The 26,939-nt window shown below is 42.0% G+C and overlaps 1 protein-coding gene across 1 annotated transcript in view; it reads left to right on the top strand.

The window, feature by feature from the left end:
• grid1a (glutamate receptor, ionotropic, delta 1a) overlaps positions 1–26,939 on the top strand; it is a gene marked incomplete at both ends in the record, with an annotated part of 225,587 nt that overhangs the window by 134,090 nt on the left and 64,558 nt on the right. The window contains one exon of the mRNA XM_080849389.1: positions 12,182–12,387. Coding sequence (XP_080705515.1) covers positions 12,182–12,387 — 206 coding nt within the window. The remainder of the gene's footprint in view (positions 1–12,181; positions 12,388–26,939) is intronic.

The following is a 26,939-nucleotide window of genomic DNA, read 5'->3' on the forward strand; positions in this document are numbered from 1 at the left end:
CATTTTGACAGCTTGTACTACTCTTCAAGTAGATTTTCTTGAGGCCTCGCAGTATTTGTCCAAAGTTATCCCTCCCTATCCCTTGCGCTGCCACCAAGAATCACACCCATAGCTTGCCCACTGCCTTCACTCTGCTCCACCGCAGCGGTGCCAGTAGCCAAATAGCCATTAACATCTGGTTTTCACCAGAACAGACTTTTGAGCAGGTGGAGTCTGGTCTAAAGAGATTAGTTTTAGTCCAATCAGACTAGACATTGGGACCACACAGCTAAAGGACCCTTCATTTTCCAAATGACAAACTCCAGATGGGCATTTACATGCCTTTTACTCAGGAGTGGCCTTCATCCTGCTACTAAATAATGGTGCTCATCTGAGATGCTTCTCCTCTGGCATGGTATTCCAGAAGCTCATCAGGTTCTTGGTTAACTCCCCAACTGAGGATCTAATCAAATAATTGAATAGGTGTAGTGCTAAGGTGTGTTATCGTATAATTGTTGGTTTGGGTCCAGAAGCATGTACCTTCCTAAATCATGGTCAGTCCCTTGAGTTTGTTTTACAGTTCATTAAGCCTTTTAAACATATCAACATGTTCATACTGCCAGGCCTTCAGTAGACACAGCCAGCTGGTATAGACATAAAAAGCTTTGATTTGAAGCCCCACGGTTTTTGTAATGTGAAAACTGTCATATACGGGAACTGTTGCCCAGCAACTATACATTTGCTGACAGCTTTTTGTGGCAGAGGTTCTATCAGAGTCAAAACTTTGTCTCATGCGACCATGTAAGACTGATGTATGGATATTTGAATGCATCATTTATTTTAGCAATATAGCACGAGTGGGAGTGGGGTAGGTGGCTGGCGGCCTCGGTGGCTACGGCCGAACACCACCCGTGGGATTATCCCTTACCTACCCCACTCCCACGAGTGCTATATTGCTTTTATAAAACAATTCTACAGTCAACAAATTAACATTTCAACACGAAGTTATTGATTAAAAATGGTTTATTTCGCCATTGTTTCTCCGCAACAAAAAATAGTTCCATTGTCAACGTCTTGGTTTGGAATTTTAAAAACTTTGAATTAATGGTTATCATCAATGCGAATGTTTCATCGCGGAGTGATTTATTTTTAGCTGTGAAAAGTCCCGTAACTGTAGGTATGTTGAAGAATAACCTATAGCATGGAACGTCTCTCGTCCAATCAGAAACAGCTAAATTACGCGCTAGAACCCAATTGTTTTATAAAGATTCTTACTGCATAGATTTCTCAAAATACCTGCATAATATGTAGCACAGTAACACAGGAATACATTGTATGGTTTAAAACGGTTTTGTTGACTGGAAACAACCTTTCAGAATTTTTATTTGGTTGGAAAATCAAAAGGAATATTCACATGAAACAAAGAGATTGGTCTATGAAGCAATTGTACACAGTTTCTGACACAGAGCTAAGGGGCACACATTTAACACGCTTGTCATATTTGTTATCTATTCAAGTTAGCAAGTTTGAGAAATTCTCATGGCAGCAAGTGTCAGATGCTGCTCAGGATGTAAATAACATTTAAACTCCCGTCTTTGACAACTAAAAATAACATTATAAATACCATCAATTATTTTAGCAAGTAGAAATATGACACGTGTTTATGCAAGGGCTTTGAGGAGTCAGTAATATCTAAGAGGCCTCAGAGTGCTCAGATTTACCATCAAAATCCACAGATTAAATAAGGCAAGTCCAAACGGAGGGAGGCGTAAGACGAACATCAGACCTCTCACGCAGAGCGGACACTTCTGTTGATTTGCATTGAAATGTAGATCGGTTTGCCAAGAGTCCAGCAGATTTCAAAATTGCTTTGAATTAGCGCCGTTCTCCTGGCAGTAGGCTACTTTTCCGTGGTGATCTGCGTGATCCCCCTGGGAGTCCTCAGCCCTCTCAGCAGGCCTAGTTAGCCCTGAAGCCTGGCACAAGTCATCTCGGGCCCGTAATTATGGGGCTTGTGTTATCATTTTCTGCATATGAACAGGAAGATGATGACCTGCTCTTAATTGGTCTCCAAGCATTTGAGAGAGATATAGACAGGGCGGTGGGGGTCTGGGGTAATGGAAGCTAGATGAAAGAAAGAAAAAGGACTCAGAAATTGAGAAATTCAATCAAAAATGCGGAAAAATGCAAAATGTCTCGTGAACTATCAGTATTGCAAATGGCTTAGAGCTGTTGATGTCAAAAAATTGCTAAATGGATCACAAAGCGAGCATGTGCAGAACCTGGAAGGCTTCCAGGCGGGAGCCAATCAGCAGGCAGTCTACGCAGGCCCCCCAGGTCATTGAACATGAGATAATTATTCCATCACTAACTAACACAGCCCTCTGGTGCCCCGCAGTCCTTGCCTACACACTGCAAAGGAAAAAAAAACATCATCGCACTGACAGAAAAGCATCCCAACCACTCACGCTATTGCAAAAATGTTGTGTTATTTAATGACTTAAAAGGGCCACCTGTACTTAATTACATTTGTCAGTGGGCAACGCAACCTGTTGGTAAAGGTCAGGCTCCTCGAAGTATTTAGCACCCGGACTGAGAGCGACAAACATTTTCATTCTGTTTTAGATTTTTCCGCCATCCATTATGTCCCTAAGCAGATGCTAAATGCCATTACTCAGGACAGGCGGCGTGCGGGGACGCGGGAGAGAGTGCGCCCAAGGAGCAGGGTTATTTGTTAACTGAATTTTAATTAGATACACCTACTATGCACAGGTCATGTGGCTTTACTGTATGTTAAAATCCATACACACAGAACTAAATAATCACACTACCCTCATACCCTCCACCCAGCACAACTGCACTTTTTAGTGGTTGCACAAACAAATTTCGTTGTCTATCTAATGCACAATGACAAATAAAGTCTATTCTATTCTATTCTAAAAGGGTTATAGGCCATGGTGCATATCAATTCTGTTTTTTTCTTACTGTAACTCATCCTATTTGAAAGAATTGAATTAGTTAATTCCCAAGGCCTCTCTCTCCTCCACGCCGCACTCTACTGGGACGTCTGATTTTATTTATTTTCTGGAATACCACCCATGACAACCTAGATTTTAAATGAATATCTTCGCCTAAAATTAGGTGAAATACAATTAAATTGTGCCAGAAAAGGGATCATCTCGGTGCCATCGCGTGTGACACTTTCATTCTCGTGCTTTATTTCCCGGTGTCCTTGAGGCAGTTCTAATTCTCTTCCTCATCTGAGGGAGGTGCAGTGATAATTGAATGAAAGTGCAGTAGTGACTGTGATCACAGCAGACACATGGGTGGGATCCTGTGGAGAGCTGCACCACGAAAAGTCATTGTGCAAATGCAGAGGAAAAGCAGCCTGGGATAGCATACATTTAATCTCATTTAAAGCACTCAGTACCTAGAAGCTTTGCTCAATCGCTAAGTGTCTCTGGAAGAACAACGAACGCACCGACCAAAACACAGCTATTGCTAATCATTGAAAATGGCCACTGTTCACTTTACTCTGGCTTATTTTCTGGTGTAAATCCATCAAGGCGTGGCAAAGTCTTTGACTTGTATTGGACTGTGTACCCATTGGTTTAAAGGCATCAGAGGGAAAGTTATACTTAAACTTTCAGCCAAACATCTGCTGCTTTTTAGCTCCTGAATGCATTCTGGAGCACTTCATTGGAACGTCATCTTGCAGGTAATGACTGCATGCCAAACAATGGCTGCGCAATGTCTTTGTAACCTAGAGCTAGTGGCTCTTTCCTCGAGACCTCTTTAAGATTCATTTGCTAGTTCTCATCTGGGGTCCCTCCTTAGACCCCAGTTTATCACTTTCCTTGTTAACTCATGTGTGTCTGAAAAAATCGACCTAAAAGTATTCACTGATATGGAACAGAACATAAAATTATCTTTTTTAGGCATCATACAGTCCTATTTGTTTATTTTCTTATTTAAGCTTCTTCAAAAGGCAGGTTGAGAGGATTGCTTAAGACAAATCATATTTCAGTTTGAGCCACCATCACATGGTTATGTTGCTATGGTGACTGGAGCATGGCTGAAGAACTATATTACCATTTCAAACAGTACAAGGCAACCGAGAGGCTCAGGCAGGTATTGACTACGGTTGTTTGTTTATTTCACATCAATGCAGCGTATACTAGCAATTTTATCTTTAATAGAATGAAAAAATGATCATAGTTGGTAATACTGTCTATTTACCCAGCAATAATTGCACAATTCATAACAATGTTAAAGTATAAGCCCTTATATCTTGAAGTAAGGACTCAAAGCTGCATTTACATCTTAATAATGGCACTGATGACATATGTTTGCCTTTTGTCAAATGCTGTTTATTCCCCAAACCCATACGTGACTCCATACAAGCTTTTTATACAACAACATCTTGAGACTTATGATGCATTTTGGATACTTTATAAACATTTATGAATGTGTTTATAATGCCTTATTGATGCTGGTTGCATAGAAAGTGTCACCAAATTGTTTTAGTGTTGCAAAGTGTTTAAAGCAATTCAGGCCATTGAGCATTACATTAAATTACTTTCAAATCCTTCATAATACAGTGTATGATGCTATTTCTGCCATTACATCAAACCATGTATTAGTCGTGTTGTTACAACCTGCAGCCTGAAACATGTACACTTGGTACCTACAGTGGTGAGAGGGATTTCTGTCAATCATCATCGGTGGTTAATCATGTGTAAATGATTAATCACCCCATATAATTAGCGTTTCATCTGATTAATGTCCTACACGTGTGATCGCCCTAACAACATCCTAACTGTGACACCAGGCTTTTAGGCAGGTGGGTCTGGATTTAAATTTGAATAGGTTTCAGAGAACTGGAGAGAGTGAGAGAGAGAGAGAGAGAGAGACGGTGTGAGAGTAGGAGAGAGAGATAGAGAGAGACTCTAGATCTTTTCTAACTTTGCTAAACCACAATGTTACAGCCATAATCGTTTCTGTTTGCATGTGGTGATGTCCATTTCACTGGAAAGCAGATGGCATCTTAGCCAAAACAAAGCTGTATTATTTAGGGACACACTTAGATTTTCCTCCCAAAAAAAAAAAAAACTGTAGCATTTAGTTGAAGCACTTCTTCGTGTACTAGTACATTTTGCAGGCTTGTTGTCGACAGCAGCGTTGGTCACACAGCTGTTCTGGGAGTGTGGTGCTCTTGCCGGAGCTCTCCGACGGGGAGCTCTCCAACGGGGAGCCCTGGCTCCGGCTCTGAGGCTCCTCTGGCAGCTGCGTCGGCTCTAGAGAGCGGCGAGGGCCTACACAACGGGGGCCCCGGTGGAGCGCGCTAAGAGCCTAATCAAAGAGGGAAGCAGAGAGCCATCACTCTTTTATCTCCCTCCCTCTATATTCTCTCTCTATTTCTCACTCTCACTCTCTTCTCTCTCTCATGCTCTCTTCACTTTCTCTATTACTCACTCTCCCTCTCTCTCTCTCTCTCTATTACTCGCTCTCTCTCTTCTCTCTCTCTATTACTCACTCTCCCTCTCTTCTCTCTCTCCCTCTCTCTCTCTCTCTCCTTAGCTAACTTCCTCCCTTCGCCTCTCTGTTGGCGCTCCCCTGCCTCTGCGTCTATTTCTCTCCTCCTTCAAGTGTTTTTTCCCCCCCTTTGTTCTCTTCAGACATTTTCAGTCAGAGTCAGGCGAAGCAAAACAGAGTGTGACGAGAGGTGAAGCGCTCCATTTGAGCATGGTCACCCTGAGCTCGAGACGACGTGTGTGTCTACATGTGTCTCCCCCCATATGGGTTTGAGGGATCCGGAGAGGTGAGAGAGAGAAGGAAGGAGGGAGGGAGGGAGGGAGGGAGGGAGACCGGTGGGACAGAAATGGAGAGAAAGAGAGGCGAGAGGGAGAATAGAAGAATTAACCTGTGATGAATATATGAGTCATACTAACCTCTAGCTCATCATGGGAATGGTCTGGACATGACAGTAGTCCTGACACATGCATGTACCCACGCACAATCACACACACACACACACACACACACACACACACACGCACAAGCACACACATGTAACCACGCACATTTTCACACACACACGCAAGTACCCACGCACAATCACAGTCTTTCACACAGTGTACCCTAAAGTAACTAACAGACGAGAATGCGGGCTGATATGTTTTTTTTTTGTGTGGATACTCTCCAAATCCACAAACACACACACACACACACACACACACACACACACACACACACACACACACACACACACACACACACACACACACACACACACACACACACACACACAAACACACACACACACACACATATATATATATATATATATATATATATATATACACTTATTACAGGAATACTATGGCATTAATCAATTATATGATACCAAACTATAACATCAAATTATGTCTACTGCTTGTTTAGATCACTGCTCAATTGAGGACCATGAAAATTCATTATTTTGGATCCAGTGGGTGCACATAGTGAGGAGAGGCTTTAGGGTGAAGTTGTGTGTTTTATTACCTGGTATGTCTTCACTACCAGTAGGATTTCCACTCAGCAGTTAGAGCAAAGAGATAATACCACTAATGAAATTTCAACATGTTCTTTTTAAAATAGCTATGAAGTTCTGCTTTGAAACGCCTCCCCAACTGTCACAATGACAGCTCATTTTGCCGCTAGGATATCATTTTAATTTGAATTCTCTTTCTGTCCGTCACCAGGTACTACAGGGACAAGTTTTATTGTTTTCAGATGTGTTTGCTTTTTACCCAGCTGTCAAATGCCATGTTACATTATTTCTTTTTTTATGAACTAAATAATTGATTTGTTGTTCCAAGAGAAAAAAAAGGATGGGTGGAGTGGAAAGATTCATTTCCTGAATGACAATTAAGCAAAATGAATATCCAGCATAGCAGCCAACATCTGACAACTACAGTACAGGGATTGATGTGGAAAGCAGAATTTGAAACGCATCTTACATTTATGAGTTGCTTGAGTGTGTGTTTTGCTTGTGTGTGTGTGTTTGCATGTTTGTTTGTTTGTGTGTGTGTGTGTGTGTGTGTGTGTGTGTGTGTGTGTGTGTGTGTGTGTGTGTGTGTGTCTGTGTGTGTGTGTGTGTGTGTGTGTGTGTGTGTGTGTGTGTGTGTGTGCATGTGTGTGCATGTGTGTGTGCGTGTGTGATACTAACAGATTCAAGTAGGCCTACAGCAAACACTTGCAGTACTTACGACTTGAATCACCCGCGTTGTCATGGGTAACTTGGCAACAGGGAAGTGATTAATACATACAAATTCATTATGGATGCTATTGTCATGAAAATTAATATGGAATGAGCAAGGTGAGGCAGATCATTTTCTCTCTAAGTGCAGGTTTAGTATACATATCACATATGCGTATGAGTCAGAATTCACAGAACCATCTGAAGATGCGAGAATAGAGATCTCATTTACTGTGGAGATATTACACATGTGTTTTTGATAAACAATAACAGTGCCAACAACATGTGTTCTGTTTATTTAAAGGAACATTATATGTTATTGTACCAATATTATTTAGCTTTTGTATGTTATGTATGTGATGCTTCTCAGTTGGTAGCCATGCACTGTGTGTGTGAATGTTTGTTTGAGACAGGAAAGAATGGAAAAACCCTTTTGATTGCTCTCCTCATTCTTCATCCAATCTGTCCATTCTCGTCTCTTATTTACGTTATTAAACAGGATTATTTGGCCTGCACTGTGCCAATACAACTGATCAAAGGCCTACTATGCAAAGTAAGCCGTGTCCATGACAACCAATGAAGCCAATGTGCCCGTGATTTACAATCAATGAGTCGGGAGGCTATTGTACAAAACACTTCATTAGATACATATGTGTGTTGTCATTTCCCACACTGACAAGATAGAAATAAAGAAAGACTTTTGTTGACTTTGTTGGGAAAGTAAGGAATTAAACACAGTTCTTCAACACATTATGTTCTTCATTGAATTTACCTAAGGATGCAAGGATTCAAAAGGATTCATTCATCCATAAATAACTCTCACTGGCTTCTCCATTGCTGTCACTAATCAGGCTACACAAAGAGGGGCTAGAGGTAGCCATGCAGAAACAAATGTATTCGCACTCATAGTCAGTGTGAAAGGAATACACTCATTTGGTTCAAATTTCCAAACATTTACTAACAAGCATTGAAAATTGCTACGGTGTCTCTTTGTACTCCCAGCAAGCCACTTGTCCATGTCACACCTGCCTCCTCCACCATGTTGAGGGCGACTAATAGGACTGGATGCCAGGGGTGCCCCGCCCCAGGCCACCCTTCCCTCCGCCATGGGAAGGGCCTGTGACTAGACGCCCAGATGGCCCACAGTCTGGGCGTAGTTCATAAATAAATAAAATATTGCCTGATGTCTGCATGAATTCTTCAAAGGCATGAGAAAGTGGAAAAGTTGACGAGTTAGCTACGCTAGGGCTAAATGCCCATGAAGTTACACATCCACATCGCAATGATTTCTGCCACCTCTGTTTCATTTCCTGTAAATATATCCTGCATTTTGGTTGTCAACGTCCGTCTGGCAGGTGCATCTGATCTTTTCTCTACACAGTTTGACAGCTTAACATTGACCACTCAGTTATCAAATTGACCAATCTTTTAACTCAAATAAATATGTTACCAAATGGCTTTGTAGGCTACTTATCTATGATCAGTGCTAATTAGGCAGTTTTCTAAAATAATCCACTAGCCTATAATTCATCAGGGGCTTAATACCCAACAAAAAGTGGAACAGAATTTTATTTTCAGTTTAGGGACTCATCAACATCCCATTCTCCCATTTACCATTCTAATACAGACTAACATCACTCAGTATAGTGGCAATCAAAATAGGCCTAAAGTGGGAAGGAGCGCAATTTCTCTTTTGAGAAATTAGATATTAATTTCCTCAAAGTCCTCTCATAATCAAATGTATCGTATTTTGTATTTACTGCATAGTACTCACTCTGTTTAGAGCACTAAGCAACGTATCATTCTGCCATTTGCCATTCTCATACAGTAGAACAACATCACTCAGTGTAATAGTAATTAAAATAGGCCCAAAGAAAGAAGGAGAAATGGGATAATTCCATGGGATATTCATTTCCTCAAAGTCCTCTCATAATCAAGTCATATTGGTGCCCTAAAGTGATCGAATCAAGTCAAATATCATATTGGCCTATATGTTCTGTCTGAAACTTGATTGCATATTTATAATGCAAGCTAATTAATACAGGGTTGAGCCGAGATAGACCATACATTTCCTTCGCTGTAATTTACTTTTGTCACCGTCACGTAGGCTCTCCCTCCTGTCTGTGTCCTGCTCGCTGGTCACCTGGTTTGCGCTGCTCTTGGATGTACAAAAAGGGAATTGATCAAGGCAGACGCTGAAACAAGTCATCTGATAGTTTCCAAAGTTTCCTAACATTATTTGAATCTTTGATTGGTTTATTGGCCACCTGGGGTTATTCACCTCACTCCAGACGTGAAATATTACCTGTGCTTCATGGACGTCTATGATTCAATTATTATTATAGTATCGCAAGTCACTCCATTTAAAGAACGGTTGTTGTACGATCAAAGCTTTTCTCTCGTTCTTCTGTTGGAGTGTGGCTAAGGCTGTTTGGCCATGAATCAATGGGTACTCCGTATTTTGTGCGAAAATGCTCTGAAGAGAACCTTGATGTTTCTGTTTTTTGGTAAGCACGTTCTACAGCAGTTCTTTTCTTCAACATGACATGTTTCATCTAAAGAAACTAGGCTATCCATCTCTGCTACTTGCCTTTCCACTATATTCTTATATATATATTATTATTTTTTAATTTCCCTTTTATCTTATATATCTTGCTTTCATTGAGTAGGCCCATAGGCCTCTATGTTAAATGAATTGACCTTGGCAATGATAACACTTTGGTGATTTGAACTGTGTTGGGCTATAACTAATTCAACATTACATATTTAATCATTTCAATGACAACTTAACATTTTAAATATTTATAACAAAGCACTGACATCTGTTGGACTTGAACCAAACAAATTATATGTGGTTTGTCATCACAGCACATGTCAGAATTCCTGTTGATACGATTGGCTGCAAAGACATGCATCCAAAAGCACACCCACAAAAAACTATGCTGTTTCACCTGTCCCATATCAGTTTCCCACTACTCTAGCGTCCTCTTAGTGCAAATAACTAAACAGAAATAGCACTTGCTCTCCACGCTGTTGTGTGGCTGGCTTAAGAGCAGCACGTGACCTGTGTGGGAATGACATACAAAACTAGCTAAAAGCTTATTTCTGTTAGAGGTACAATGATGTATTGTCCTCACGCAAGAATGTCTGGCAAGAACTCTAAAGCTATGATCCTGAAAGCAGCCTTCACCAGGTTTGGCGTCCCCATATGAGGTGGTGAAAACGGGCCAAAAGCTTGCCTGCTCTAGCCCTTACATCTAGCCTTCACCACCCACAAGGTGACAGCCATGCTGAGAGGGCTGGGCATACAGCCAAGAGGATCCAGCTGTAGGGAGAGCACCTCTACGCTCTCATGTGCTACAGGTCTACCCCCGGATACCACCACTGGGAAACCAGGATCGCACAGGGAAAGACCTTTCAAGCAACAAGTCCGAAAAGGCAGCATCAGATGTAGCAGTAGAAGGCTGAATCCCATTTCACCCCCTACCACTTCTTCTTTCCCCTTCCCCTCCGTTTTGCGCGTTCACGTGTAGGGGTAGTGCTATCCCAATTCACGTTAAGACAGAGGGGTAGGGGAAGGGGAAGCGCTTTCTACCCCTCCAAACGGAGATTTTCCGAGGGCACACTTCAAACGGAGGGGTAGACTGATTTCCCTCAATGCATTGCGAACCCGTGATCATTAAAGAACAAACGTCGCGCGAGTCCATTTAAAAATGTCGGAAATAGCAGGGAAAGCATCACACAAATGAAAGTATTTTCTTTGTAATTCATGATTTTAAAACTTGTTTGATGAAATGTTGCATTGTGTAAATAACAGCTGCAGGCGCCATGTTTGTTTATATCTGGTGAGTGACAGCTGTCGCTCTCCGGTAACGTAACAGCTGACGCTTCGTACTGATGACGTACGTAATTGTTGAAGGGCTATCCCATTTCGAAGGGCTAGCGTTCCCTACCCCTTCGTTATGGCTCCGTTTGAAAAAGCGAGGGCAAAGGGTAGGGGTAAGGGTAGGGGTAGAGATTAGAAATGGGATTGGGCCGAAGTGTGTCCCAATATGTGATTTCACATTGTGTTAAGTTCAAAGTGCTACATTTATTATTTCCATCTTTGTCAGGGGAAGTTTGAGCGTGGCGTCTTAGCAATGCTTGTTTGCAGTCAGTAGCACCCTTCTGTTTCAATGTTGTCTTTGACAGATGGCACGTCAGACAATTGCAAAGTAGTGAGAAGTAACTGCAGTAGTTTCATCCGTAATTGGGGAATGGATAACAGCCAGCACATGTTTCTTTTTCTACATACTGTATGCATACACTTACAAAGCAAAGGGTGCCCTAAAGTGACCGCCTCTGTATGAGACAGACAGAACCAGACGTTTTTTCATTTCTTTTTTTTTCTTTTCTTGCCAGGCCTGGGGTAATTTCTATCAATTTTTTTCAGTTGTCTGTTATTGGGTGGAAAGGGTTTCAGCTCTCCATTTCACAGGAGTAAATGCACCATTACACCATCAAAGACTGACACCACTTTTGAAGAACTGGAAACTGGACACCACATGACAAGAATTGCGGCCCTTTGGTTTAAATAAACTGTATTTATCACCCAGGCCCTTGTCTTAATTGTCCTTTCACATTGTCTCAGCTCTAGAGATCTCTATTAGTCCCTTGAGGCCAAGGAAATGAAATGATATGACAGCCACCGCTCATTTACTTTATCACTTTAGAACCTTTTTGGAATATTTTTTTTTTAAGTATTCAACCATGAGAAGTGGGAGTAATTGGAGTGTGAACGAAAAGTGCTTCAAGTGTGTTCTAGTGTGTAAAAAACACTCTTTCCATAAAACAATTCTCTCCCTCTATCTCTCCCTCTTCCTCTCTCTCTTTCTCTCTCTTTCCCTCTCTCTCTCACTTTCTCTCTCTCTCTTCCTCTCTCTTTCTGCCTATCTCTCTGTCCCACTCTCTCTCTCCCTCCAGATATCCGTGGACTGCAGACCTTTCTGGACCAGGCGTCTCGCCAGGGCCTGGACGTGTCCCTCCAGATGGTGGACCGTAACGTCAGTAAGGTGTTCTCTACTCTCTTCAGCACCATGAGGATGGAGGAGCTCAACCGCTACAGGGACACGCTGCGCCGGGCCATCCTCCTGCTCAGCCCCCAGGCTGCCCAGAGCTTCATCAACCAGGTAGGGGAACATTTACATACACACAGAGACACACACACACACGCACACACATGCACCCACACGCACCCACACACACACACAAACACACACACACACGCACACACATGCACCCACACACACACACAAACACACATGCACACGCACAAACACGTGCACGCACACACACACACACCGTGCACACGCAAATGGCATGTTTTTCACCAATAGTTTAATGATATTCTTACATTTCGATATTGCTGGTGTTATTTAACATTTAAAAGTGTTTTATATATGCAATGGAATGGAAATATATACATTCTTTGGAAATATATATATGCAATGTTTTTACCTTGAAAGGGGTACATATTTTATTTTCATAACCTATGTGGATCGAATGAATCATGCAGTGCTCCCACTAGAATGAGCTCAGAGGATAAGTAACATGTACTGTATGCTGTTAGAAGTGAATGAATGGCAAATGAGTTGAGGAACCCATTAGTTATTATCCTGCATTGAAAGCTTTATAGCTTTATAGCATAAAGCATTGCTTTGAGGATTGAGGTTCAGGTTCTTGTCAGAATGATATAAAGGCTTACGCAATTAAAATAGAATTAAATAAGGCTGTCTTAAAGGCATGCTGTTGAATAACTCTTATTTTTTTGTAGAAAAGGGAGGTGTACCATACAAACGGCACCATGAAAAGGCTGGGCCATAATGGGATAAAAATCTCCTTTCTTTTCTTTTCTTTTTTTCCTTGATACAGCCAATGCAGTTTTGAAGCTGACCTGAATCAATCTAAAAAGTCTGAATAGATTTTATATATATATGATACATATAACATGCGTGTGTGTGTGTGTGTATGTGTGTGCCCGCCTGAAGAGTACATACAGTATGTGTAATTGTGTTTTACTGACATTCAGACTGCATAGTCCTCCTGTTACTCTCAGGAATGCATTGCGTTGTCTGTGGAAAATGTTAAGTGTCGGAGTAAAAAGGGAAACAGATCAGTCTTGCTGTCGTGCTCCTTGCCTTGCCTTGACATGTGAACAATCCCCCAGTGAGACACCCTTAGCCAGCCTCTCCAAGGTCTACTCTCGAGCTTCTGTGTGGGAGGCCATTAAAGTTGTTGTAGATTAAAAGGAGGTGCGAGTAGTTCATTCAACACACCTTCAGGCTGGAATGCAAAATGGAACAGGAAGCTGACATGTAATTCAAATGTCTGGACAGGCGCTGTGCTCATGGAGAGACAGATCAAACCAATTATGTTAACGTGTTGACATGTGTTTGTGCGTGTTTGTGCGTGTGTGTGTGTGTGTGTGTGTGTGTGTGTGTGTGTGTGTGGAGAGACAGATCAAACCAATGTTAACGTGTGTTGGTGCCCACCTCCAAAGAAGCATGAAAGAGACAAGCCTGCTTTTCAACTGATAAAAATCAGTTTGGCTACAGCATGTTGCATGCTAGTGTTGCATCAGTATCCCTAGAACATTCTGTCCACTGTGTGGGATTGTCTCGTTTTATGTGCCATGCACGGAAAAAAAACAGTAAAGCGTCGATGCCTTGGGCAGCTTAAATGCTATTCAGTTACATACAGAACGAGTTTATGATCTATATGAGATTTAGTAGTATTTCTCCTGGGAAACACGTAATTGCCATATAAGTCTGCTCAGGACCATGCAAAACATCAGTCTGAATCTAATCTGAAACAGCTGGATGGTGCCAAGATGAAAATTAAAGATACAAGTATGACAATTGCAAAGTATGGCCAAACAACATTAAGCATTATTTGGGAACAATTGTGAACAATGTTTTTTTGTTTGATGGTTTTCCAAGGTTTTTCTCCTTATGAAGCTTATTCTGCTAGCGATCTTCCCTCAAAACAGAATGCCTGTTTCACTGCAGGTTCAGCCTTACCTTGATTCAGTGAGCTTGTCTGAAACTGCCGTGAATCTGAAACGCCATAGTGGCCAGTGAAATGCAGTAGTCCCTTTTCTTAAAACAACTGAGGGTGAAGATGCTCACCCATAAGGTCACTAGCTAACTGGGCCAAGTGCTGTCATAATGACCATGTCTCCTCTCTCCCGCTGTTTCTCTCCTTTTGCGTGTAGGCAACGGTTTGCGAATGCCCAGGAGAATCTGATGGCCTACTAGAGTCTGAGATCTGAGGGATGTCAGGCCCTCTTTGTGCGATTAAGTTGGAGCTGTCAAAACATTGCCAAGTAGACAGACAGCTTAGTCCGAAGAAAAATTCCACAATATCATTTATCGTTTAAACAAAATGCCATTGATACATTTATGATTCAGGCATGAGGATGGAGAGGGCAGGGAGAGGAGAGCAGGTAGCATTAGGTGGAATAAAACAGGTGGAGAGAGCAGGCTGCATTAGGTGTAAGCACCTGGTACAGTTGTAAAAGGTTAGCTCAATTCTTCCAAAACAATAGTAAAGTGAATTCAATTGGGATTGTGAAGTTGTTTATTAATGGTTGGTTAATGATTTCAGTCAGTGGTAAAGATGAATAGACTACAGAATGATACAGAGTTGGCAGCTGTATGTGCTATAAATGATCATTTTAGTGTTTGACCATTGTGTGTGAAGTCTTGCTAGTAAAGAAGCCTACAATTTGAGCTTCATAGGCTAATAAAGACCCTCCCTACAACAACCAACAACAGATAAAGGAATGGGAAGCACATTTTCTTTGGTGGGTTATGAGGGTGGTGGCAATTTTGATGTTACACACCCCTCAATAAATGTGTAATTGCACCCCTGGCAATTCAGTTTTTCTACATGTGCATAGGGGGAAATCCAGAAACAATGGAAGCAGTATTCTGAGAAGCAGTTTTGCTTGTTTGCACCATTTTAAAAGCAGTCTTTACTTTTGGCCGTCTATTTATGTCATGCCATCTCTTTTTCCACTTCATCCAAGTTGGTGTAGCTGCCTGCGACACTTTTGATTTTGTTATAGTCCTAGCATGTTTCAGTGGTGTAGAATTACCACCCTGTATTATCTCTCTTCTTGATGATACATTGTTACAATGTTCATCTATTTCCTGATAGTTTAACTTACTTCAATTGCGCTTTTAACGGATTTTCCAAAAAATGCTTAACATGAAAAATCTTAATGTGGCTTGATGTTCCAGAACAGCAATCAATGATCACCAAATGTGTCTCACATCTCACATTTCAAAAATACGATCTCTTCCACTTTCCAAGGAATAAGGTAGTTTAGCTTTCCTCTCTATTGCCACCGATTATAGGCAAAGGAAAAAGCTTGAAGACGAAAAGGCAAGATAGTCACCCCAAGATAGTTTCATTGGATTGAAGTCTTGCTTTTTTGATAGCAGAGATAGTTTATGATATGTGAGATGGCAGACAAACAGACACATTTGGTGATCATTGATCTCTGTTTTACAGCATAAAGCCACATTGAACTTTTTATTTATTTTTTCCGTTAAGCGATTTATAATGCGATTGAATTTCTCCTTGCAGTCGCGGACGCCACAAATTACCGATAGAGGGTGACATGCATTGATTACGCGATCAGCAGCAGGTTTTGCACATTCGACGTGGAATGAAAACACACAGCGTGCGCTCTTCTACAGACTGGCCAAGTCGCATACATACAACATACATACATCTGCCCCACGGTCTGCCTTCGCCCAAGAAAGCACAAATGGATTACCAAAGCACTCATGTGAGGCAGCGGAGGCCTCTGCACTGCAGATTTCAAATCTATTTTGTTGTTTTTGCGTTGGTGAAACCTATTCTTTTCAGCATATCCCTTTGTCAGCAGGCACAGCGTGTGGTCAGATTGCATCAGGAGTTATTTGGGACGCGTCAGCCAAGCTTCATATTGCCATCTTGCTTTTCTGTTAAACAGACGTGCAGACGAGTGAATGGCATCGGTAGATAAAGCGTGTGCCAGGCCTCTCTATGTGCCCTGAGTGTGTGTGAAGGTATGCTGTTGCTCTCTGTGTCCGTCCCACAGAGTAATGAATTCTTTCTTATCGCTATTACCTTCGCTGCACAGGGAAACTGCTATTTTACTGGACTATGACTAGAGATTGCAGATGCTAAAAGATAAACTGTCGAAGCTGTACACGCAATTTTCACCAGCACTACTGTAAATACACGGATATTCTTGTTTAAGTCATTTTTTAAGCAGTGACATATTAAGGGAGGTTTAGTTTCGGGGAGATCAAGAGATACCGTCAGACATACCTGGTGTCAAGTAGAGGAACACTGGAAGACGGACTCCTCCATAATGTTCCGACCCTAAAAGCTAAAAGATACTTTAGGAGGGGTGATGTATTTTTATCTATGTCCTCAAAACACCTCTGTGTGCTGCCTTAAAAGTGTTGGACAGCTTCGACTCCCAAAAAAATGATGTGGTTGAGCCTAAGCTATAATCAAAAAGTGTCACTGCGCATATTTCCAACTGCCAACATATAAACACCCTTGTCCTTGGTGATCATGTTCCTTATGGTTTCCCAGGTACCCACCGTAGGTGATTTCTGCTATAGCCTGTATTACGATATACTTAATTAAATGCCACACTAAATCTAATATTACATTAAGGGTAGATAGCATTGCAGTATCATTTCCCTCAGTCATAAATGGAGGTTACAAGGGTATTTTACTGTTTAAGTTTTATGTGGCACTACAGCCCTGTGTTATCATCTGCATGCAATGTGAGCTGTTTATAAAAGCACACCATCCTGTGAACAGGAACACATGCTCTGGTGTTGTTAAGGTTCCTCCATATTCACCTGTGTGAATCTATGACTCTATGATTTATGCTTTACATTAGCACAGACAGACTAGCATAGTTCTATACTTTTGGTAAGATGAACAAACAAGTAACTAATCGTTAACAGTAGCAACCAATACAATCATTACCAATTTACCAGGTGGCCTTGCTTGTTTTAGTGTACTTGAACCAAATCCCCATGCATACTGTCTGCTAATAGCACAATGGCCTCTTTGCAGAATTTTGTGAATTAAATTGAATGTCTTTCTTTATTTTGAGATTATGTTAAAATTTAAGATGGCAAAACACCTTTTGAATAAACCATAAGAACTGACAGGAATGCAGAAACATACACTAGAAATATAATCAGTCTTAGAGCAGGACAGTGGGCAATGTACCTTTCTTGGCTTCTCGTTTTGTTTTTCCATCACATTGGCACCCAAGCAGGTCTACAGTAAGCGTGGGCCTTAAATATGTATCACCTCCTTAGCAGGTCAATTTTCATTGGCTCTCATGGGGCAAGGTTGGCAGTAACACAGCAGTGCTGAGACAGTGTTTCAGCGATCACTAGCGTATCATCCTCATGAATGAGGCTGCTACCACTACGCCATGACTAAGAAGAATTTTATGAATGTGATACTTTATGGCTACTTTGCTTGGCTTGCACCCAGAACAGACAAATCCACGATCATACGCTGCACTTTTTATAAATCCTTGGGGGCTCCTTGATTAATGGTTGTGGAGGGATACGATCCTCCATTTTGAGCTCAGATTACTACTTATCTTTAGGCACATTTAAAAAGCACATTGTTACTTAAAGCCAGTAATCATAATGCATTATAAACACATTCAAAGTGTTATAAAGTAGTCATAATGATTGACATAAGTCTACATAACTACTTATACATAGTGGTGACTGTGACTATGTGACTCATAAAGTGTTATGATGAAGACACAAATGTATGAAGCCATGTGATATAGCCATATAATAATACCGGTAGTTGTGTAGGACTTGTACATCATAACACTTTATGAGTGCAATCATGCCTATTTATAAGTAGTTAGACTTATGTCAGACACTGTGATGCACTATGAATACTTTATAAACATTTACAATAGGGGTTTATAATGCGGTATGGATACTGAGTTTACGTTTAGTCTTACCTAGATTGTCTTTCCACATTTGACACCAGTGTTTGTTTTGCTATTGTTTGTTTGTTTTGTCCTTGTATCTTCTTCCCACTTTGCATTGTATGCCTTTCTTGAGCGCTTCCAGTTGTACTCCTGCCACGCTTGGAAAGTACACTTATGAGAGTCCCCTCTAACCGTAACCCTTGGCAACTAAAGCGTTTGCTTTTGCTCTGCATTTTTTTAAAGTGCCGTCTCTGTAACATGGTAGTCTTCCTGACTTTGACCTTAGACCTGAATCAAAGAGGCTGAATGCACAAAGGACCGCACCATCATCGGCCCTCTAGGAGGTCTCGCAGGCTTTCAACTCAGCAGCCAGTGTGACATACTTCAAACCAGAAAGAGATATGAGAGCAGGAGGCTGGTTCCATATCCATTTAGGCTATGCCACTGACCAGGACGTCGTTCCTTTTTTGCATTTTCGACAATTGGGACGATTAGGACTTTGCAATGTTAGCTAAATGAAACTGGCAACTGTGCCCCCGGGGAGATTGCAGGAATAACTTAACAGATTTATTATTGTAGGATATCTTAATTAATTCGGCAGCTCTGGGCAGTTTGGCCCCCGCCATCACATTAAAATCTGTTCCCTCGTAACCTCCGCAGTGTTCCCAACTTTTTATTGGACTTTTATAGAGTTTCCTGAAATCCCTAATCTAATATGAATGTTCTCTTTTTATCATTTAGTGCACTTTGACAGCAGCCTCTGACATCTCCATCTAACCTCCTTCTCACTCACACTCCAAATGATCCCTGTGACATTGAGTTACCCTATACACCTCCCTCTCATCTCCTCTCATCTCATCTCATCTTTCACGACTTCATAGAATACTACGCTGATAAAACTAAGCAGATCATAAGATAAACTCCAACGTGTGTCCATTTTCAGTCAGTTAGACTTATTTTTTTTATCACAGTGTCGGCCGTTCACAATCCTGTACCCATACAACTGTGTTATGGATCGACCCATATATCACCAGGTCATAAGCCATGGCAGCGTGTGTGCTCCTTCCATTTCCCCCTCTCTCCATCCATCACTGCCACCCCTCCATCGCTCCAGCCACATCCCTCCCATGGAGCTTAAGGTAACGTTGGGTGGGGGTGACGTGGGTAATTAAGCGTGTCCGATTGTGCTTTTCGGAGGAGAATATTTACTACAATGCAAACATCTGACACCGTGGTTAGAAGCCTAAAAAGGGGAAGAAAGCCAGGCTCCATTAAACTTCACCTAAATGCTGATCTGCGTTCCACTCCTTGATCACTCTGATCTCTCTGACTTTGTTTTAGGGAGACTGTGTGGTGAGGTTGTGTTTGAAATGTTGTATGATTTGGGGTTTACAAACTAACTCTGATACCACCACTAGTCAGAAAGCTCATGGAAGAAATGATGTCATTTTTTCCACCAGGCACTTCTCCACATCATGCATTAGGCAGAGGTGTGAGGAGATAGCTGAGAGGAACAGTAATTAGAGTGGTGTAGTCTAGTTTCTTTCTTCTTGCTAAGGTATGTATTTATTTATGAAATGTATTGCTACAGTTAACAACTGGGAATTGCATTAACACTCATTCATTAAAAAATGTAGGTTCCCAACCTGTGTTTGCATAATATGTGGCACTAGCTTTTGTTTCCTTCATTTGTATGTGCTCTGACATATTCACTAGCTTTCACAAGCTTCTGAGGGCACTTTCAAGGGCACGAAATGTAGCACACAATATAGTCTAAGGGTCTGCAGTCATTAGCAAAGCATACTTTGAGCGTCATGGCAAAAATGGAAGCCCTTGGGATGACCTGCATATGGAGGGCCATCACATTGCCATCCAGACCGACCCTCAGTTAGTCAAGGCAAGGACACTGAATGAGCATTACCTCACTTACACGTCCATTTCCATCAGGGTTGACCTAAAAAAAAAAGTGATTAACAAAAACGCTATTAACTAATCGAGATTAGCATCGTTAATGTGTTGAATGGCTTGAAATACTGTGTGGCACAATGCAGTAAGCATCTACAGTATATTGTTTCATGACGTTGCCTCATAGTGTACATTAAGGTTGAAAAAAAATATAAGATGATAACTTATTCATTTAAAGTAACACATTTGACCTGTATTTTGAGTCAGTGAAATGGTAGTCGTGTGCGTTCTGAAAATGACCAGAGCCTAGTTTCCCGAACGCTAAAAAGGACTTGAAATCGGTCGTAAGAGGGATCCTTGCAGAGCGGTTTCCCGACGCCGCACTTACGGCTATGATGAGTCTACGATGTCGCCAAAATCCACGTAGGCCGTTAAGATACGTCGTTATCGGGAAACGAGGCCCAGATTACTGTGTCTATTTAGGCCATGTTCTGTACAGAAGTGTAGTGCATAAATAGCCGTCCGCATCACTGACAACACAGTCCACTGTCCACAGGGAGGTTTAAGTGGACAGTGAGCGATAGGGCATCTGCCATGGGGAGCCGATCTCCTCGTCTGTCCAGGCTTATCGGGCCCTCTCTGGGCTTGGGGTATCCACCCTGACTGACCCTGAACCTCCGGGGCTGGTTATGTAATTCTTCAATCCCATCAGTCCCCATTTTGCCCCCGTCCTCCAATAACACAGTGACAAATGGAAGCTGCCAGCATGCCATCGATCACTGTCCTCCATCTCACCCTTCTTTCTGTGCTCTGCACTCTGCCACTCTCTCTCTGTCCCCCTCTCACTCTCTATCTCTCTCTCTTTCTCTCTGTCCCCCTCTCTCTCTCTGCCCCTCCTCTCTCTCTCTCTGTTCCCCCCTCTCTCTGTCCCTCTCTCTCTCTCTCTCTGCCCCCCTCTCTCTCTCTCTTTATTTCTCTCTCTCTCTCACACCCTCTGCCTCATTCTATCTGTTCTTACATTCTCATTTTCCTTTCCTCCTTTGTCTTATGCCCTGTATCCCATATCGCATAATCCTCTATCTTTTTTTAGTCACCCTGCCCTGTCTCTTTAGTCACCTTGCCCCGTCACTTTAGCTCACCATGTGATGTCTCGTCTATGCATGTAATTTCACATGTTTGGTAGCAATGCTTGTTCTGTGTTGGGAATGGCCTTTGCCTCTAAAGAACTATAACCAAGCAGTACTATCAAATTAGCCATGGCCTCGTTTCCCGAACGCGCACTTAGCCTAAAAAGGACTTGAAATCGGTCGTAAGAGGGATCCTACGTTGCAGAGCGGTTTCCCGACGCGGCACTTAGCTTAAGTTTATCTTCCGTTGAGAAGAATTCTACGTGTGGTCAGGACCAGTAGTAACTTCACACTTAGCGATGCAATCCAGTAGTAACTTCACACTTAGCGATGCAATCCACCAGGGGCGTCGTTCGGCCTATTATAGAAGAAATCCAAAGGATGTTTCTGTGTATAGCACATCATGAGAATGTCATTGTTTCACCTGCCTATTCCCATCAAAATAGAAATAAAGAATATTGAGTATTTGAAAATAAAGATTATACAAAATAATATGTTATTGAAGTAAGGAGATGGCCTTTCTGACTGTGTAGTTAGGCTGCAATATTAGGAAATTGACATGTCATTGAGCCGGGCTGGAAATCAATCAAGAGGGTGGCACCCGCTAGCCTATATATATTTATTGAGGTATTGCTCTTATGTCGACACTTGTTGTATTGGAACTTCATTCATGAGCCTATACATGGGTTTCTTGTATACAAACATTGAAGGCTGCGCGCGCAAATCCGCGGCAGAAAGCCATCTACCCTAATACAAATGAATACAGAAAGCCCAGTTTAAATGTATTGTTTATTACTTATTTAGCCTACCGTTCTCTATTCTGTTGCCATGAATGCTTGCACACACCCTCAACATATTCCCAAACGTAACCTTGTACATTGTTGAGCCTTTTTCTATATTTGATTTGATTTGATATTTTATTTTTCCTGGCAAACGGATGCTTCCTCCTAGGTATACTGAACATCTTACCAACTCTGTTAGAGCAGTTCACCACACAACAACTCCCTGTCATGTTGCCGAGATTGCGCACTCAACCAGTGATGACGTAGCCGAGAAACCCATGTATACACAAGTGAGAAAATCGACTCGTCTGACATCGATGAACAGGCGACCTCCACCCTAAGAGATACTTAAGAACTCGTGCACGTGGCGCTCGTGCACCTGACTTTAAGATGATGTTCGGGAAACTCTCGTAAATAGAAAGTGGAAAATCCACGTAGGCCGTTAAGATACGTCGTTATCGGGAAACGAGGCCCATATCAGTTTGCATTGTTTGTTTCTGCAAACCAGAAACATGTTGTGAGCTGGCGGTGTTCGTAAACCTCTTGACACCCTGTCATCATCCCGGTGTCTATTTATCGTGCTACACTGAAAGCTCTTAGCAGGTTACTTCTGTTAACGAGGAGCATCTAAACAAGCATCAAATCCCAACTGCCAGACTGCATGTTTACCCTGTACTCTCGAAGTGCTATATAGCCATCTTACACAATACTATATATTACTCATTTATACTAATAATTATAGTCTGTTGCATATACATTTCGCAAGTTCTCCAAGCAGCATGTTGACTTTTCAGAATTTTAAAAGAATTAGAAGAACCCACTGGATGATATGAGGTGCATTTTTTTTGTACAGCATTGGAAAGTGAAAATTTAATCATGAATAATGACTGGATGTGTACATTTTCTATTAAAGCAAGAAAAAGGTTGCAGCTGGCAGCCTCGTCAGGTGATGGATTATTATTGCTTATGTTAATCTAGAGTTTCTGCAGGAGTTAAAGAGCCTTTCATAAATAAATTGTCCTTTCAAAAATAATTTCTGTGAATTAAAACTACACCGGGAAGTATAAGCCTAAGGGTTTGGGAAGGAGGCACATTGCTCTCACTGAAATATGACTTGGGGGAGTAGTAGCGAGTAAATGGCACATTAAATTACTTTTAACGGGCCTCTTCGACAATCAGTCTTACTTTGCTGATCAGTGGTATGACACTTGTTTTTGTGTGTGAAGGGCAGGCAAAAGAGATGGAAGGTCACAGCGAGAAAAGAGCACGGAAGTGCCGGCTAATGGGCGGGGGGTTAATCTTCTGTGGCACGCCACTTTCACCGCTGAGTCACCGCCTCACTGTTGTGTTTTTGGGTCATAAGACAAAAGCTCTTGTCCTCCAAAGGGAGAAAAATGAGTCTTAGAGCGGTGGCAGTAGCAGTGAGTAAACACAAGACTGTCAACAGTAATCTGTGCCGTTTCGCTTTAGATTACTGTTGTAGCTATTACACTTCAGCTGACTGTTTCTCCGACTAAATGACTTACCCTAGAGCGGTATAGTATACTGTATGTTCAGTTCTCAATGTGTTTAGTGCTGTTTTCCAATTTCGTAACTTCTCCGGTCTGTTTTTTTTTCCTATCTAGTTTGGTAACACATAAAGCGACCTCATGTCAATTTCATTTGCACTTCTCATGTCTCAGTGTGGCATGACCCATAAAAGGTATTCGCCTAGTGACACAAAGGGATAAAATGTGATGGATGCCTGTGATTTTTTAGACATCCTTAGTGTTATTGGGGTCGTAAAACCTCGGGGACATGCCTTCATCCTTTTTTAGGTCACCGTGGGAAACAACGGGACAAGTGCGGAAAAGACAGCCTGTAATCAGATGCATCTGGTTTATGTGCGGTGACCCGACCATAAGGTGTCAAGTGCACAGTAAAGCTTCTCGTAGTTTACTGAGTAATCAAGAAGCTTCGTGATTTATACACTTCCTGCAACATGGAGGACTCAGGAGATGAGCTGTTTCTGACCCTTGCACTGCCTCTGCGCTAATCAAGCCACCCACCTCAAGGCTTCATATCGCAGACGTGCCAGAAGAAGAAGCGGAGGTATCTGTCAGTAGACCTGAAACAAAAACTACTGGCAATGTTCCTGTACTGGCCTTTTTATATTATGAGACGGTGATCTCACTATTGATTGAAGGTGACCTTGATCTTGAGGCAGGGTGTATAGCTTGAGGCCCCACTCCAGTTTAGCTATCTCTGATGAGATGTTTTGTGATAGGCTATCCCAGGCTGGGTCTGATCTGAGGACGTTATGGTGCGTTTGGGCTTTGAGTTGGCGGTTTTTTCTCCCCCATGAGCACTGTGGTGGGGATCCAAGTTGTTGACATTTTACAGAGCCATTTAAAAAAGTGACAATGTTTAAAACGTTCTGGATGGCTGAAATAGGGCAGGTTAGGTGTAGTCCCCAAATGGAATTGGCAAAGATGTGGTCGAGCCTTGCCTGTATGCTCTATACAAAACCTCTGCTTGAAGTGATATTGCTCATATGAGTATACCACTCATATCTTCTAACAACATATTGACCCTTACATCCATTTTTGTGTGTTTTTGTTTGACAGTGCCTAAATAAGTCTTCAGTTAGGCTGCAAGCTTCGCATGCCAAGCCACTTTTAATTGTATACAGGCGATGGAAGACTGCCAGATACATGTCTAGTCATGTGCTTTCCAATTAAACCCTAACAGTTGCTTTAAAAAAACATGTATCCATTTGGCAGACACATATTTCAAGGTGGCTTGCGTCGCCCTTTCCATTCCAGGACCATGGACAGCAGCCATACTATGTTCCGTGTACCACCATGATAAACAAGCAGCAAGAATACACCATCTGTTGCCTTCCATTAATTTATTTGATTTTGTCATGGCCTAGACTTCCTCACAGATTACTGTATATTGACAGTTGTTGTTTCCACAAGTCATACAGGGTCTTACTCAAACATGGAACATGGAAAACTGGGTTAATCCAGGCAGAATCTGTGGTGTGGGAATTAAAGCTTTAAAATTACTATGACCTTAATTGGCTTTTTCAGTAACACATTGCCGTTTTATTATTGGCCACCATGTTTACCATTCGATCCAACAGGAGTGGGTATCTTAATGTGGTTATACTTAGCTAATATCGTTTTTTGAACATTGAATTGGAAGCCTTTTTGTTGGAAAACATACATTCATAGGTCCTGAAATTGACAATAATTATCATGGCAATGAGTTTAATTTGTAACTACTTCCAACTGAGGTATTCTGACTGCATGCCATTTAAGGGAAAAATAATCATAAGGATAAATTTAACATATGTATTATGTCAACGCACGCACACGCACACACACACACACGCGTGCACACACTCACACACGTACACACATGCACACACACACACACACACACACACACACACACACACACACACACACACACACATACGCTCACATGCATAAAAAGGGACCTTGTCTGGAAAATTTGCATGCAAAATGCAGGCTTATATTAATCTCAGACTGAGCACATCGATCTCAATACAAAAGCACTATTTATTATGAAGGATTTATGCAGCATTGTGCTTTGCATTAGATGTAATGCATGTTATGTAAAGATGATATGCAAATAACAAGAGGATTTGAGGGACCTTAAAAAGTCTAACTAATAGTTATTAAATGTCTTAATGTCTCTTAAGGATATTCCAAGCCTTTTACTGTATTGCAAATATTGCATCTTTCAAATATAGTAATTATACTGAACAAGGCCAAGGTCGGAACTGGCCTTGAACACAGCTTACACTTTTAAAAGATATTTCTCTTTCAAGTCCTTCGGCTATTCCTCCTGCAAATAAATTAGTTGAGCAAATGAATTAAATATTTATGGATTTCTTGGTGTTTTTTATTTGTCTGTTTTGTTTCTCTTTGCTGAGCTCTCTGCCAGGTTCTGTGCTTTATCTTTCCTTGCTCTTTGGCTCTTTGCTGTCAGTGCTTCATTACATCTCATCCATTTCCCATCACGTCACCTTCAGAGCCCCACATCACGTCCATCACGTCACCTTCAGTGCCCCACATCACGTCCATGTTGCAGAATAGTTCAACTCTCAGCGCTCAGTTGGTTGTGCCTTGAGCCAAATCTGAGTTGTTTGCCAGTCTAAATGTGTTTGATTCTTTAATATCTTGCCACCCGAATTTTTCTGGCTGAATCTCCCACCCAGGGCCAGAACTAGATGCTGGCTAGATGATGAAAGAGCTGTCCTAGACCTCGGGCCCCTGGCCAACACTAGGTCATGCGTCCACCTCCCATCCTCTCCTCTTCCTCTAGTCCTAAGGCCCCTGGGCAGAACTAGGTCATGCGTCCACCTCCCAGTCCTCTCCTCTTCCTCTGGCCCCCGGGCAGCCTACCGGCACTCATCGAGGCTACCGTGACCACAACCCAAAGGGGGGTGGCCTGATACGCTGAAAAAGAAAACCGCCACAGATCCTCACCACAGTGCTCATGGGGGAAAAAAAAAACGCCTCAAAGCCCAAACTCACCTCGGTGGGCAAGAGATATGAGTCTCAGGTCACTGTGCTGACATCCAAATACAAATGCAAGTGCAGAGAGTTGGGCAGTGGTTCTCTCACCATCCGCTGGGCCCTTTGGAAACCTCTGTCAGCGTGGTGAGAGAAGCAACATTATGTATACATGAATAACTGCTCAGAGAGACACCGGAACTGACAGCCTGCCGGGCCAGGGGAAACCACCAGGTACAGATGATGGCTGTCATAGAATCTGTCACATTTTCTGCTTTAGCCTGAAGGCTGATCACAGCTTGCGCTACGCCAGAGGGGGAGTCGTGTAGACAGATTGGAGAGGGAGTCACG

The sequence above is a fragment of the Sprattus sprattus genome (genome assembly GCF_963457725.1).
Source record: "Sprattus sprattus genome assembly, chromosome: 12".
Classification (NCBI taxonomy): domain Eukaryota; kingdom Metazoa; phylum Chordata; class Actinopteri; order Clupeiformes; family Clupeidae; genus Sprattus; species Sprattus sprattus.